Source organism: Camelus bactrianus, chromosome 20 (genome assembly GCF_048773025.1).
Source record: "Camelus bactrianus isolate YW-2024 breed Bactrian camel chromosome 20, ASM4877302v1, whole genome shotgun sequence".
Lineage (NCBI taxonomy): Eukaryota > Metazoa > Chordata > Mammalia > Artiodactyla > Camelidae > Camelus > Camelus bactrianus.
Genome location: NC_133558.1, coordinates 34,896,042 through 34,912,949, shown reverse-complemented (window position 1 = coordinate 34,912,949; position 16,908 = coordinate 34,896,042). Strand labels below are relative to the sequence as shown.

The following is a 16,908-nucleotide window of genomic DNA, read 5'->3' as shown; positions in this document are numbered from 1 at the left end:
ATCATTCTAGACTTCATTTCTTCCTCCCACCTCGTTAATATCTCACCTTTTCTTACCCATCTTCAGACTTACGATGCTACTCTAATTCACACAAATATTTAATTGGCCTCTCTCCACCCTGAAAGGCCCCAACTGATTCTCCACGTTTCTGCCAGAGGAATTCACGGAAAATAAGATCTGATTGTGTTAGTTGCTGCAATTGGTCAGCAACACAGGCTTCTCTAGCCAGATACTCTCAAGAGCCCCTCCTGGGTGAAAACAATAGTCAGCAACATCTATGGTCTGAGAAATGACAGAAGCTGCCTCTGAAAACAAAATCGCTCTGAAGGCCTTTTGGAGACAATATGTTTTTAATTTTAAAATTCAGGTGAATTTTTCATTCTACTCTCTAATACATATGTATTGTTAAGTTTTAACTTATTTACCAGACAAATTACTTTTTTAGCCCTACTAACACCTCCGCCCCAACACCCCCAGTTCTTCCCACCCAGGAAGGTGCCATGTTAAGCTGTGGCTTAAGGCAGTTTTGTCTAAAGTATACAAAATGAAAGAAAAGCTCAGGATGATCCACCGGGTCATGAAAGAAAGAAGGAAGGGTAGGAGAAAAAAAGTTATGTATACAAACACAAAATGAGAGAAATTAAGTTCTATTGCTTAATGAGTTAACAGCACTTTTATTTCCTTAATATTTTTCATTGAAGTATAGTCGATTTACAATGTTGTGTTAATTTCTGGTGTACAGCATGATTCATTTATGCGTATATATGTGTGCACATATATCCGGTTTCATCTTTCTATAGGCTGTTTACAAGATATTGAATGTAGTTTCCTGTGCTATACAGTAGGACCTTGTTAACAGCACTTTTGTGTTACGTAGCTATATGTGATATCTTTCAAAATACGAATTGTGTATCATGATTTGCATTTGCTCTTGAAGAGATTAGAAAAATCATCGTCAAAAGAAAGGCAAACTGCCACATGCAGCGCCTCATTTGGATGTGTCTGGAGTCTTGGAAGCTTGACTACCCTACGTTCTCCTACAAATGGACCTTGAGAGCTTGTTTGGAGGTTCTAGCAGGGGAGCGCAGCTACTCGTATACCCTTGACCGAGAAGAACGGTCCTCCTCTATCGGGGATGGTCGTCCTCTTCGACCGAGCGCGCAGCTTCGGGAGGGACGCACATGGAGCGGTGAGGGAGGAAGGGGACACCCGCCTAGCCAGCCAGATCAGCCGAATCAACCCTGGCGATCAATGGGGTGACAGATGTCGCAGCCAGATCGCCCTCACATCCGAGGTAACGCTGCCGAGCATGCGCTATATAAACCGATGGAGACTCCAAACTTTTAGCATAGGTCGAGTTCTTGTTCATGCAGGATTTCTAACAGGCATTTTTAACTAAAGTTCAAGTCTAACTAACACTTAAAAGGTCACTGAATCCCCTCAAATCGTTAAAATTGGGTGTTAAAACGGGCTTGAATTTCTGTTGTCTTCGTATTATCCAGCATGCCTTGCAGATGGGTGGGGCATGCTAAATACTGCCGTCTCTATTGGTGAAATCCTCCGGAGCCTCGCCCACCGAGAGCGCCTCTGGTGGCCCGCGGGTCCCCCAGCTGCAGACCGCTCGCGGGGCGCTTTGTGCGGTTCCCGGCTCTCGGAGCGGACGCAGGTCTGTCTTCTTCCTGCCACCCCCACCCACCCCTTCCCCTCTTGTTTCTCCCGGCTCTGAGCCTCTCAGTTTCCCTCCATCCCATAGCCACCTCGCGTCCATCCTATTCCTGTCTCCCCCCAAGCTGGTCCTTTGCGCCCCCGCCTCCATCGGGGCAGACGCGGGTGTGGGTCGTGCTTGGCCCTGTGTTGAGTATCTTTATTAACCTGCTCTGTGGAGTCCGCAGCCCTGGGTGGGAGGCAGGCTCGGATGGTCTCCCGGGCCAGGCCACGTGGAGCCTGGCTCGGCGGCCGAGCGGTGGCCTGGGCGCACCCGGGGCTGGGGGCTCGCGTCCCCGCGGGTCGCGGGTGCGGCGGGGGCCTGCAGGACCCCGCTATGATCACTGCCGGCCTGCCTTACAGACAATGATAATCCTCGGCCTGTCCACCTGGATGCTCTGAAACTCAAATTCGCTGCCTGTGAAAGTGGATTTTTGCGGAGGTTGCGTGGGTGTGTGCATAACTCCGCGGGCCTCGGCGTCTGGCCTGTTCAGGCCGAATTTAGGAAATCTCAGATTTTTCAAGGTCAAAGTATAGGATATTCGGAGTCTGTGAAGTACCATGCAGCTAGCACAGATGTCTTTACAGCAAATGGCCCCAGCTTCCCAAGGTCCAGAGTAAGAAATCAGAAATAGAGACAATATGAAAGCCAAGTGGTGGTGTGGGGTGTTTTTTTTTTAAGGTTTTAAAATGGTGGTATGTTTTTTGTCGAGTGAGGGAAAACGCAGTTTGGAAAAAAAAAAAAAAAAACCCTTCCCCCAAAACCCCAAAATACCTGAAAAACAATTTCCTGTGCCAAAGTCCTGAATAGTCGTTTAGCCCCTGAGCACTCGGTCAAAGACAAGAAATTAAGGCTGTTCTCTGTTCTCGTGCGAGGAGCTGCTGCGTTTGTTTTGCAGAAAACCTGAAAGGCCATGATGTCTACGAAACCCAAGCTTCACTATCCAAACGGAAGAGGCCGGATGGAATCCGTGAGATGGGTTTTGGCCGCCGCGGGAGTCGAGGTACCCTACCTCTATGCTGTTTTCCCACAGGTTTTACTACAACGTTGAGACTTCTGAGGGAAGCGTCAATGGCGGAGCCCTGTCCTCTCCCACTGATATTTCAGACTTGGCTCCGTGAGTCAGAAGAGTCTTTCCAGGGTTTTTCTCTTTCTGAATGGAATGTATTTGATGGGATTCTGTTTTACGCTCAGCTTTTACTTAACCATTGGCGTCGGATCTACCATCAATATTTATTAATGAGGAGAAAGAAAGGAACCTTCAATTTGCCATACACCCAGAACATTTGTGAATATAGAATCTCTCGATGAATTTGCTGTTTACTCCAGTGGCTTCAGACGGGCAGCCTTCCTATCTTGTCTGCATACCTGTTTGCTTTGGCCCACAGTGTGTTTGGTTTTGTTCTGTTCTTGTAGTGTCTTATTTATGGGAATTTTCAGGTGAGAGCAAAAGTAGAGAAAACGTGGCCGGGAATTCCACCTACTCTCCACCCAGGTTCCACAACAATTAGCTTTATGCTAATCTTGTTTCATCTGTCTCCTCCCCTCCACTTGCTTTTAAAGCAAAACGCAAACATCATATCATTTCATCTGTGAGTACTTTAGTTTTTCTCTCTAAAAGATGAGCGTTTTAACACATAACCATGATATGATTATCACACCCAACAAAATTAACAACAGTTCCTTATTAACATCCAGCCCTCAGTCCAATCGTCTCAAACAGAACTTGTTCCTTGGATCTAAATTAGGTCCACAGGTTGCATCTGATTACATTTCTTTCAGTATCTAAAAAATCTGTAACATTTCCTCTGCATTTTTTGAAAATAAACTTTGCATCTGGAAATAATTTTAGATTAATAGTCAAGTTGTCCAGATAGTGCGGAGTGTTCCCTTGTAACTGTCCCTGTCTCCCCTGATGATGACATCCTACCTAAGCTCATGGAAACAAATTAACATTGGTGCATAACTAAACTGTAGACATGTTTCAAATCTACTTGGTCTTTTCCACGAATGTCCTTTTACTGTTCCAGGATCCAGCAGTGTATTTAGTCATTATGTTTCCTTAGCTTTTTGTAATCTGTGACCGTTTCTCAGTCTTTTTTTTATTTCACCACTATGACAGTCTTGCAAAGTATTGGTCATGTTTCTTGTAGAATCCTCCATAGTTTGGGCCTGTCTGGTGTTTTTCTCATGATTACACTGGGTTCTGGGTTTGAGGGAGTGTCTTTCTTACTGCATCATATAAGAGGTTACATGATATTAATGTGAGATGTCCCTTGTGCACTTACCTTGGTCACGTGGTTAAGGTGGTGTCTGCCAGGCTCCTTTACTGTAAAGTGACTAATTTCCCCTCTATTCTTTGGAACCGAATCATTCAGTTCAGCCCATACTCACCTCCTGGAGTGGGGAGTCTCTGCATTTAGAATTCCTATGTAAGGAAGATTTGTCTTCTCCTCCATTGGTTTACTTATTCCATCACTTATTTATATCAGCATGAATTTAAGCCTGATCAGATTCCGGCTCCTTTTTTTTCCCTACCTTTAATTATTTTTTCCTGCCAGACTGCATCAGAGTTGACACGGTGAACACATTTCTCTTGTGCGACATCAGGGGTGCATGATGTCTGCCTGCCTCGTTGTCAGCGTTGCTGAGCTTGGCCAGTTTGTTTCCGTGACATGAGCCTGATCCATGCGGCATGAAGTCTCCCCAGGTCCCCTTTCCACGAGTGGCCTCGCAGCCTTGGGCATCACCATTGTTAGAGATTACAAAATGGTGGCTTTCCTATTTCTGTCATTTCACCTGAATTCATGAAATGTGATTTTCTTTTAAAGAGCAATTGCTCACTGGTTAACTATTTAATTACCTTGAAGTACAGTTCACGTAAGAAAAGCAAGATAAACGCTTGATTCTGCCTCTTTATGAATTTGCAGAATAACGAGTCGTTACCCTAGCAACCTCCACAGATGACAAACGAAGGTGGCTGGATTCGGGGTTTCGTTTTTTGTTTGCTGATTTGGTTTGGGTTTGGTTTCTGTGCATATCATTGTAACCCACCACGCAGTGTTTTACAGTTTTCTAAATTAGTCGATTTCATTTTTACATACAAATTCTGATTTCTGGCTTCTCTTGGGAAGTTGGAAGATCTGATGATACCAGGCCCTCCTTCCCATGGGCAGCAGTTGCTGACTCTGGGTAAGGACGGCCACTAGAGATGGACCTTTCTAGCTCAAAACCGTCTCCATCTCCCCTGTCGTCTCAGGACTCATTTTCTAATTGTGTTAAGGGGAGAGTGAAACAGTTCTTGATCCTTTGGCCTGAACCTGGTTGGCATATTTATGTCACCTGTCTAATCACTGTGTGCTTCAGAGCTTGCAGTTATTTAATAGGTTTTGCAGTGGGGGTCTTACACATGTATGTAATAGAATCCCTTGTCAAAATCAAATCCCCTCTCTTCTTTAGCTGCATCCTACCCTGCCCCTCCTATTCTCCTGTGAATCAAGATTCCTGGTTACAGTAAGAGAAACCCAGCCCTACACAAGTTAAATAAAGAAATGCACGGGTCATATGACCCGCCTACCCTAGACCAGGCAGGCAGGTGGGGTGAAGTCATTAGCCCAGCCTGGGTCTTGGCTGGAACTGACCAGGGTGGAGTTGGACTGACCCCCCTCACCAGGGCCGACCACGTGGTTTATAAGAGCAAGTCCCCAAAGGCAGAATCAGGAGTCCTCCTAGTACTTTGCCAAAAGACATTTTCAGCTACATTTGTGCTCATACAGATCTGAAATAGTGGCGAGGGCCAGGCTGGCAGCCGCTGGGTGAGTTCCTGATTCCCAGGGTCACAGTGTCAGGTAGAGCCTGACACTTAAGGCACAGGCATGCAGGTAACTAGGTAACCGACACCTGCTGAGAGGCAGCCTGGCCTATTTCAGGGAGTCAGCATCCTCCTCTGTCTCACGCTTGGTTTGAGTCCCCAGACCTGGCTCTGTGCTGGATGCTGGGTGCTGCTGCTTGGCTGCTTGGGGCTTCATTTGCCTGAAGACCACCTGACCCCCCACCCCCCGCTCCAAAAACCCAGTCAGATCCTCCTTGTGAAGAGGGAGATGAACGGTGTGAAAGAGAAGACGTTAAGGCCACAAACTCCTCGTTCAGGATTTCTGGGCAGTTCACTTAGAAGAAGGGACGGGTGTGAAGACGGAGTTCGAGGTGTGGACAAGGGCACTTCTCTAAAGAATTCCAGGGGGAACAGCACCCCGGTCAGGGAACAGCGACGGCTGACGGCGTGGACAGGAAACACTCTGTCCTGACAGCCCAGAGCAGCCCCCAGACAGTGCCCAGCCCCTCCCAGCTCTGCCTGGTGACGTTTTTCCATCCTCTCCCTCCCACCCTCTCACCTTCTGTCCTGGAACCGGTTTCTTTTACGGACAGTTTTATAAAGCTTGACATGACAGGGTGTCCGTAGTGAGAGTTCGCCTTTTGCTACGTGTTCCCAGAAGTCAAAAGCCAAAATCAGAACTATTCAGTTGGACTTGTTTCTAATAAAAGGTACATGTCTGGTCTCTCCCAGCCTTGGATGTGACTCTCTGAGGGGTGGGCCTGGGATGACACACAGACACACACACACACTCCTTCCCACACGCTATAAATGATGGTCAGAAAAGTTGGAGAGCAGTGAAGCAGAGGGAACGCCCCTGGCATCGCAGCTGGGCATTTGGACAAATGCCCAGAACATTCTTGCCTGGAGGCTACTGCTCCGTGGGCCCCAGAGGGAGTGCCTCTAGGACACTGAGGCTCCCTCCTCCCATACAAGGACTCAGGGGGTAGGTCAAGCCATGCCTGCACCCCATCATCCCGATGAACCACTCCCCTCCCCCCCCAAGCCAGCCAGTTGAGGAGGAGGAGAGAAGCTGGGTGACATGGGGGGCAGAGCAAGGACTGACCGGGTAGGGAACCATCTGGGGACTCCGTGGGGATATGAAATGCATTAGTGCATTAGAGCACGTTTTATAAGTCACAAGAAAAGTCACTCTCACTATTCCTTCCCCTCCGCCCCCAGCCTTTTAGTTTGAAAACTTTAAAATCCACAGAAAAGCTATCATTGTCCAATGGACAACTTTCAACCAAATTCACCAGTTGTTCACATTTTGCTACATTTGTTTCCTTCTCTGTCTGCTTTTTTAAATTCTCCATCATTTGAAAGTAAGTGTCAGACAACAGCCTGTATCTTCCTGTTGAGAAGGAATAAACAATTAATCTAATAACCTCAACATCATAGTCACAACTAAGAAAATTAGTACTAATTTTACAACATCAAAGATATGGTCCATATTCAGAAGTTCCCTGTTGTCTCCCAAATGTCTGTACAACCGTTACTTATGTATTTAGCAGTTACAACTGCCCCTCCCCTGCTCCAGGATCTAATCAAGCAAGATTCAGGCATTTGCTGGTTGTGTCTCTAGTCTCTTCATCTAGAACAGTACCTACGGTTGTTGGTCTCTTCCCTTCCTTTCACTTAACAGAAAAGGAGTGTGTGGAGGAGGAATTGAGTCTTTTGCCTGAGTTTCTGCCAACAGAAATAATGAGTTATGAGGCTCGGAGGCCACATACTATAAAGAAGAGCCGAATCCTTTTAAAATAAAGATTTGCCCTTAAGAACGGGGCTCCTACTTTCAGTTAGGAAGTAAATGGATGTCTAGACACGTGGTGAGGACCACGGAGTGGGATCGGCTGGAGGCAAATGGTCCCGCCATCCAGTTTCTGAACCCTGCGCATCCCAAGGAGCTTAAAGACAAAACCAAAGTTCTGGAGGCTGGAAGGAGTCCAGGCTATTTATGTGACAGAGCGTCCCTCATTCTCCCCTTGTAGTCCGGTGCAAGTTAGGTCACGGCAGGGAGCACAGGGTGTCTCAGGGTGTCTCCTGGTGGGGAGCTGAGTTTGACCACTTGGGAGATGGAGAAACCTCCAGATCTTCCCGCTGCAGAGGCGTTTTTTCCTTGTCCTAATTAAGTTACTTGTGGGGTGACACTTTGAGATTGTGGGAAGCTTCTGTGCCCTGGGACCCAGTGATTTCAGCACCTATTATGATCCTTATTGGAATCGGTTTTTATGTTGTAGGGTGAAAATTGGGGATTTTCTAGTTTTATCATTAATTAGGAATAATTCTACATTAACTAGGAATAATTCTCCTGTGAAAAAGAGCTTTATTTTTCTCTCTTTTTAAAAAAGTATCAGTTATGGACACAGGTTTTTGGTTGGCGTGTGTTACTATAACTGATAACACTCTTTTCAAACCTTGAATTGTCCCAGATGTGACTAGGGAATCCCTCTCGTGCAGGGCCCTGCCTGCCTTCGCCTGTGACGTGTCCATAAGTCTTTGAGCCCATCCCCACTTTTAGACATCACAGAGTCCACCTTTTCTCCTGGGAGCCCAGTGATATTTAGAAACCCAGATGTGGGTGCTGAGTGTGTCCTTTTCTCTCTGCTTTTGACTAGGTATCTTTGTCTTGAACCTATAATGACATTTCTCTTCTTTTTGGGGGGGGCTGTCTTTTTAAATTTAGTTTGATGAAGAATTTTTAGAAACGAAGGAGCAGTTGCAGAAGCTGCAGGATGGTGAGTATCAAAATGTATTACTGTCAGTAATGCTGATTTTTTTTAAGAACTGATATTTATGTGGAAGGGCAAAGATGCTCTTGATGCTCTGCATCCAGAACAGCATCCTGAAACCAGCCAAGCAAGAGGGAGCAGTCGCTGAAATTGCCAGGAGGTCGCTTTGGATTCAGTAGTTTCAGAGAAGCTGGTGAAAGGGAGGGAGCAGTTCCTCCCTCCATCCGAGTGGGCGGTCCTTCTCCATCCCTCTCCTTCCCCGCTGGCTCCTGGACTCCCTACCCCCCACCCCCCCCCCAGACTTTTCTTCCTCTCCTTCATCGCTTCCACTTCTGTCCTCATCGTCCCTTTTACACTGGGCCGCTGTCTGCACTAAATACCGGACAGACTTGACACCAGTGAAAGGCCCCCCCCGCCCCATTTAACTCCTGGTCACACCCCTCACACACACACACACACACACACACACACAGGCCCCTGTAAGCAGCCTCCTTCCTGGTCATCAGCAGGGTCCTAAGGCCCAACTCAAGGCTCCCTGGAGAGGGACCAGCTCTGCAAGGCTGTGATGCCACCTGTCCTGCGTGACACTACATGAATCCGTCAGTTTCCCACCCAGGGCTGGGCTGGATCCCATACGTGCCTCCCTCCCTGGGTTTTGGTGCATGGAAGGTGTTTGAAACAGGCTTGTTGAAGAAAGTAATCGGTTACTTTTTGACTAGTGACAGTGAACTTGCTGGAGGTAGCTGCAGCTGCGGACACGTGTACGTGAGTATCACGTGGTGACTTGGGTTTCATTACCAGATTGTCAAAGCAGTGCAGCCACAGAACATTCTGCAGTAACGGGATTGTTCTCTTCTGCGCCGGCCAGTGCAGGAGCCACCGGCTGTGTGTGACTGCTGAGCACTTGAAATGTGTGCAAGGCGACTAAGGAAGTGAGTTTTAAATCGTTCAAAAATTTGATTAATGTCACTTTACGTTTAGCTGCACACATGCCGCTACTGGCTACTGTCCTGACCAGCGCAGCTCTGGGGAAATGTCTTCACTAGTTCTCCCCTTAACACTGAGGCTACTTATTTCTCTTGGGGTGAAAGCCAACAGGGAAGGTTTAGAGCAAAGCTAGTTTTCAGCTTGTTTCATGGCTAAATCTCCACCCCTGAATGAAGTTGAGGGTGCTTTACTGTTTCCGAAGGCCCTGGCCCCATTGGGTCAGGAAATGGGTCCCTTTCCATTCAGCAGAGCATTTTTGGAGTGTGGAGGGCAGGGAAGCGGTCATGCCTAACTCAGGGCTTCCATTCCCAGGTAACCACCTGCTGTTCCAACAAGTGCCAATGGTTGAAATTGACGGGATGAAGTTGGTGCAGACCCGGAGCATCCTCCACTACATAGCGGACAAGCACCATCTCTTCGGCAAAGACCTCAAGGAGAGGACCCTGTACTGTGGCCCCTCTTATGTGTTCTCTCGCCTGTCCACTTACCGATGCTTTGCTGATAAGCTGTCCTCTACAGCACACCTGTCCACCTCATGTCTTGTATTGTTAGTGCAAACAGGGAACAAAACTCCAGAAAGGTCGTCAAGACCAGTTGGGAAATCAGTACAGAGAGTCTGAGTAAAAGGACAGAAGAGAATTGAGTTCAGATCACAGAGCGTGTGTCTGGGATACGATGCAAGTTTCAACATCTATAAATGCTTTGATATCATTCTTCATCTTTCTTGCAAATGTATTGTCATTGAGTATTAGGAATGGGGAGCTGCTGGAACATTCAGGGCCCAGGATACTGTGCATTGGATTATAATTTGATAATTATAATGATTCAGAGCCTGGTATTGGTACCCCCTGGAGCGTGACCCTGGGCAAAGCGTTAAGCTCTGGTGTCCTGATGAGTTCCCCCTACGACGGGGTTAACAATAGCACATTCCTCACACTGTCATAGGATTCAATGAAATACTGGATATAGAGTGTTTAGCACTTGGCACACACCAAGCATTCTATAAATGATCCCCACTATTTTTATAAACATGAAGTACCGCCCACACTGAGCGTGGGTGCTGGAGTGAGGGCTGGGGTGCAGGGGCCAGGGGGAGAGGACACTGGCAATTCTTGTGCTTTGAGATTCGTGACAGGTTTTTCTGAATTACAGCTAGAACTGACTTTGCGTCTTTGCTCTTGAGGGACGGGTGGAGATGAATGCTTCTTGGCACTTAAGTTGGCCAGGGCCTTAACTAAAAAGCACTCTGGATACTTAGTTGTGGAAACGGATGAGTTCAAAGAGGGGCGACTGAGAAAACTGCTTTTTTGTGTTTTGAAGGATTGACATGTACGTGGAGGGGACACTGGATCTCCTGGAACTGCTTATCATGCATCCTTTTCTCAAACCAGACGATCAGCAAAAGGAGGTGGTTAACATGGCCCAGAAGGCTATAATTAGATACTTTCCTGTGTTCGAAAAGGTAGGTGGCAGAGAAGCCTGTGAACACGGCACCACTGGACCACAAACACCCCTTGCTGCTCAGGCAGAGTTGAGCTGAGTCCCGCTGGACCCACCTTGCTGGACTCCTGAGAGCTGGCAGAGTCTGTCAGCACAAAGCCAGGATGTCTTGGAGCTCCCAGACTCTTCCAGAGTCTTCCATATTTTCTGGGAAAAATAGGGGCCCATGTGTGCATTCTCATAATTTATATTTGCCAGGTGCCACCCTGTGAGGGATTCAGAAAAGCAGAAACTATCTATTTCCTTCATTCGTTCGTTGTGCAGACGTGTGTATCAGGCCTCCTACTTGACTGATGGGGAGAGAAGACCCATTTCTGTTTTATTTCTCTTCTCTTGGCTCTTTTTGTTTTCTGTTTTGTTATTTTTCTTGTCTTCTTACTGTGTCTGTTTTTCTGAGCTTCAAACTCCTCTCTTTTCCTCAACTGACAGGTATTGTTTTAAATGCTTCAATTAAAAAACAAAAGAAGAGGAGGTAAAAACACGGAGTAGGCAGACTTCCTCTGGCCTTCTGTGTTTTTCTGTCCTTGGTTTCATGGTCTCTTGCCCACAGGCACTTTAGGAAGGTAGAATGATACAGTGCAGAGAGGGACTGTGACAAGGGCGGTGCCTTGGAGAAGGTCACTGCCGGTTCCTACGGAGAAGGCTGTGCCAGGGTTCTGCCCAGAATGGGAGCTAGACATTGTTACCCTCTTTTACATGTAATGAAACAGTCACAGAGAGATTGAGTGATGTGTCCAAGGTGGGAGCCGGGACTGGAACTCTGGCCTCTGACCGTGACTTCTCCCACTCTGCTCCATTAGCTCTGTCTGATTTGGAGACATCTGTAGAGCCCCTGTGAGACACACACATGTGTTCACACTCGTGGGCACCTGCCAAGGCATCTCCTCTCTTCTCTCGCTGTGCCTTGCCTCTTCCCGATCACCATCTATTCCTGTGAATCTCTTCATCCATATGTGACTTTCAAAATGAGAGTCAGGATGAACTCTTGTTCTTTCAATTTTCTTTGTCTTAGAAGATGTGAAAGGAAGCCTGCCTTTTTTTTTTAAATCATCATGTGTAGTTTATGACTGAGTCCTGAAGGTCGTAGAAACTCAGAACTGGCAAATGAGATTAGGACTTACGGCACGTCCCCCCAGCCTCTGGAAGGCATCAGGGCTAATTCTTTTCTGTAGGTACGTTTAGGGAATAAATGTATCCTTTTAAAGCACTGGATGTTAAATCCAGAATTAATGTCTCCTTCCCTTTTTCAGGAGCTCATTCTGATGTAGAGCAGATATTAAGGGATGCCTTCATTTCTGCACCTTTTGCACTCTCTCCTATCGGGCACCACCTCTTAGTCGACTTTATTTATAAAAGGAGACAAGGCTGTAGTTTTGGTCCTTCTCAGGTGCTGCGCTGATTGCACAGCTTCCTCAGTTTCTCCACGTCGAGTATTGTAAATGATGCAGAATGCTTAAACCCTGCAGGTTTTACGGGAACACGGACAACGGTTTCTTGTTGGTAATCAGCTGAGCCTTGCAGACATCATTTTACTGCAGACCATTTTGGCTCTAGAAGAGAAAATTCCTAACGTCCTGTCTGCCTTTCCTCACCTCCAGGTAAATAAAGCAGCATTTTAGAAGGTTGGCTGAGAATTCTCAGACCTTCTTTAACGTCTGTTGATTGGTTGGCTCTGTGTGTGTGTGTAATTCTTTTAGGTTCTAAATAGGTCGCAAATTGGAAGTGTCCGAGGCTGAGGTCTGAGAGCTGCTGAGAGGCACCCTACACATTACCCCAAAGAGTTCTCACCCCTCTCCTTGCCCAGATTCCAGGGATAGACTTGTATGTGTGACTCAGTTTATTCCTCGGTATTGTGGCAGGATTGATCCTAGAATTTGGAAGCAGAAAAGGGCTTTAAAAACTAATCTCATCCAATGCCTTCAATATACCTCTGAGGAAACAGAGACCCCGCGTAAAGAAGTCAGCAGCCGGGATGGCCTCATTAGTGGGGGCCTCAGCTTTGTGTTCAATCCAGTGGGCTTTCTTCTCCACTAGAGGGGGCGCAAACTCCAGCCACTTGGGCCAAATCAGGCCTGCCACCTGTTTGTGTAGCCCTCTTGAGCGAAGAATGGTTTTTACATTTTAACATCAAAAGAATAATAGTACTTCCTGACACCTGAAATTATATGAAGTTCAAACTTCGGTGTCCGTAATTAAGTATCATGGGCACAAAGCCACGCCTACTCATACGTATGTTGTGTTACCGCAGCAGAGTCGAGTCGCTCGGATGAAGACCATGTGGCCCGCAAAGCCTAGAATATCTACTAACTGGCCTTTATAGAAAAAGGTTGCCAATCACCTGTCTAGACCAAACTGATACATCTTTGACCAAGTTAGCAAAAGCCAAGAGAGACACACACTAAAATCTCTGAAGAGTAACACATATACTTAAAAAAAATTTTTTTTTCCAAGTAACACACATCTATTTTATGTATAGCAGTGAGTACCTGTTAATCCCAAATTCCTAATTTATCCCTCCCTGCCCTTTCCCCTTTGGTAACCATAAATTTGTTTTCTATGTCTGTAAGTCTGTTTTTGTCTTGTAAATAAATTCATTTGTATTATATTTTAGATTAAACTTATAAGTAGATAGCATATATTTGTCTTTCTCCATCTGACTTACTTCACTTAGTATGATAATCTCTAGGTCCATTCATGTTGCTGCAAATGGCATTATTTCATTCTTTTTATGGCTGAGTAGTATTCCACAGTATATATATACTTTATCTTCTTTATCCAGTAATCTGTTGGTGGACAGGTTGCTTCCATGTCTTGGCTATTGTAAATAGTGCTGCTGTGAACATTGGGGTTCGTGTATCTTTTCGAATTAGAGTTTTTCTGGATATGTGCCCAGGAGAAGGATTGCTGGATCATATGGTAACTCTATTATTAGTTTTTTAGCAAACTCCATACTGTTTTCCATAGTGCAGAAAGCCTGGTCTAGATTCTAGCCACTGTTGGCAGAAATGATAAATAACTATACCAAGAGATCAAACCCGGGAGTGAGGGGAGGGTATAGCTCAGCAGGTAGAGCACATGCCTAGCATACACGAGGTGCTGGGTTCAACCTCCATCAAAATAAATAAATAAACAAATAAACCTAATTATTTCCCCTCTCCCAAAAAAAAAGAGAGAGAGAGAGAGATCAGACCCTAAACAGATGCTGGATCATGGTTTCATGTGGATCCCTGCAACAACTATTCATTGAACACATTTTGATGGGCCATTTTGCATACCGGTGTTTTCATAGAAACGAATACCTTTGCTGTTCGCCTTGAACTTTTGTGTTTCCCTTTTCAGGAGTTCACGGTGAAAATCAGTAACATCCCTACAATTAAGAAATTCCTCGAACCTGGCAGCAAGAGGAAGCCGCCCCCGGATGACATCTACGTGAGAACCGTGTACAACATCTTCATGCCGTAGAGCGGCTCCCACGGCTGTGAATGAGCGCCAGCCCCGAGGTCGCTGCGTCCACAGTAGCGTCTTAATGGAAGCCAGGCTGTCGTGATCCAGCTGTCGTGGTGCTGTGTGTAGTTGTCCCTAAGTTGGTCTTTCATGTCGAGGAGCTCTCTTCTAGAAGCATCAACCTGTCTTGTCCAGTGAGTAATTGTTATGGGACCCCCTTCCGAACACCTTTTTTGGAGAGGCCGGCATTTAAGTTAGATCTGCTCTGTCTGCTAATCGCCTGGTAATGAGGATGGGCAGGACCTCGTGTTCTCGCCTGAGCTGCTTTTCTCCTTTCCTTCTCCCATTCTAACCACCCCCTGCCCCAGGCTCGTCTTATTTTTGGTGCCTCATGACAACGGAATTCGCTAGATAGTGAGTAACTCTCCTCTGAGTTATAATAGATCCATGGTAGTCATGAACGCCATCGATATTTGCCAAAATAAAGGATTTACAAATCATTGCCCTGCTGCTAGAATTTTTAAATTAAATCGTTTGTAATATATAATACATTCACATGGTTCCAGAATCGAGAAACCATAGAAGGCTATCCAGTTAAAGTGGTTTGTTTTTTTATTTTCAGTTCTGCCCTCCATAGGCCAGCATCTTTATCCTTTGTGTATCTTTCCAGTTATATTTGACCCAAGTATAAGAGAATATAAATATATATAACTTTTATCCTCTTACTGCCCAAATGGTTATTTGTAGACTTCTAAATTTTTACGTTTCAAGAACTAAAAGTGTGGCTTGTTCATACTGCTTTAAACATGTGTTGACTTACATCTCAGATACTAATTGAGCACCTGATACGTGCCAAATAGCATGCCAGGAGGCAGGAACCCTGGAACAGAGGCCCTGCTTTAGGAAAAACTCCCCATACAGTAGGCGAGATAGATGTGTAAACAGCAGAAGTCATTTTAGAAAAGAAAGAATTATCACTTTGGGAGTAACTCACACTTGGGAATTTCAAAACTGAAACAAAAGGCAACTGTTTGATTCAGGTCCTGTAGACAGGACGCACTCATTCCTTACGGCCAGAGGGATTTTTGCCCAGATGTAAAAAACTGTCATGAGAGGACCCTGAATGCCTGTCCCAGCCACGCAAGTGCCTCAGGGTTTTATTAGAGGAAAATCCAGCGCAGACGTGAAGGTCTGTCTTCACACTTGGACGCAGTGAGCACTGTCATCATGCTAATATTCAGAACTGCTGGAGGAGTCGCGGCAGGGCGGCAGGTGCTGCATGGGGCAGGCCCGAGGAGCACTGGTGACCCAGGCTGATGCAACCGCCAGGCTCCTGAGAGCAAGAGAAGAAAAAGAAGAAAATGGGGGCAGGGGTATAGTAAAAAGCCTCACCTTCCCAAGAGACAGATCGGGCCTTTGCTTCTGGGAGGTGATCTCTGAGTCTCAGGAAATGTCATCTCTGAAAGGCGTGTCTTTGTTTGCCTGGGGCCCTGGGCCAGCCAGATAACAACTATGACTTATGGCGTAGGCGTGGTGTCAGCTCCCCTCTGGAGGGTCTGCTGACAGCCCAGCCACGTGGGCAGACAGACATGTCCCCGTGATGGAGCTCCAGTCAAAACTCTGGACTCACCTGAGTGAGAGTGGGCTTCCTCTGTGACAGTACTCCATTGTCACCTGTGCTTGCCAGGAGGAGCTGGCACTTGCTGTTTCATGCTCCACAGAATGAGGACATCTGGATGCTCTGTACCTGGAACTCTCCTGGACTCTGCCCTGTGCATCTCTGCCCTTGACCGAGTTTCCTCTGTATTGTCTCCCTGTAATAAACCGTAGCTGTGAGTATAACCATTTTCAGTGAGTTCTTTGAGTCCTTCCGGCCGACTGGCAGACCTGAGGGTGTTTAGGGGACACTCCCTGAACCTGTAGTTGGTGTTAGAGAGAGGGTGGTCTTTCTAAATTCTTCAGGGAGAAGAAACTTCACACTCATTTGGAGGCTGATTTACACATGGGAACCAGACATCGACTTGGTAATACCCAGGGGTCTCTATCATTGAGTTTTGTGGGACAGCAAAAAATCTGGGCTCTTACAGGACCTTCTGGATGGGATTTTACTACCCAGGGCCATTGCCCAATAATATTCATCAAAGGCCTGCTGTGTAGACCATAAGCTATAGAACAAAGGGTGTTTGGGGGTTTTAATTCTCTTAGACACAAGGGGACCCTTAAGGCTGGCTCTTTGAGACGACAGCCCGGGAAGGAAGTTGGCTTCTGCACTGAGTTAGAGGATTAGAGAAAGTAATTGCGAGAGGCCAGGCCGCCTCCAGTGAAGACACCTTCCCACGTGGGTCTGCTCAAGGTCACATGACCTTAAATGCTGCAGTTCACTTCCCAGCTGAGAAGCAAGTTCCCCTCCCCCACTCCACACAGGTGCGGTACCCCAGCTTTGTCGCAGCCCCTCATGGGTCCAGACCCTTAGGTTTAAACGCGCTCCACCCTCCCATTTTCCGGAGCCACCAGATTCCAGTCATGGAGCAAGAAGTCAGGCGCTGGGTTCAGTATCTTCAAAGGCATCAGTTCAGTATCTTCAAAGACCCCTGAGGCAGGAAACCAGAGCAGAGCGGGGACAGGAGGCTCACCAGCTTACCGCTGAGCCAACGCGGTAGAGTGCACAC

The 16,908-nt window shown here is 46.6% G+C and overlaps 1 protein-coding gene across 1 annotated transcript; it reads left to right on the top strand.

Moving 5' to 3' along the window:
* Positions 1-1,527: 1,527 nt before the first annotated feature.
* LOC105083868 (glutathione S-transferase A4) lies at positions 1,528-16,084 on the top strand. The gene is made up of 7 exons (XM_010973888.3): positions 1,528-1,666; positions 2,604-2,708; positions 8,263-8,314; positions 9,608-9,740; positions 10,616-10,757; positions 12,262-12,393; positions 14,135-16,084. Exons 2-7 carry the CDS (start codon positions 2,619-2,621, stop codon positions 14,255-14,257), a joined length of 672 nt encoding a protein of 223 aa, XP_010972190.1. The 5' UTR covers positions 1,528-1,666; positions 2,604-2,618; the 3' UTR covers positions 14,258-16,084.
* The last annotated feature ends 824 nt before the right edge of the window (positions 16,085-16,908 follow it).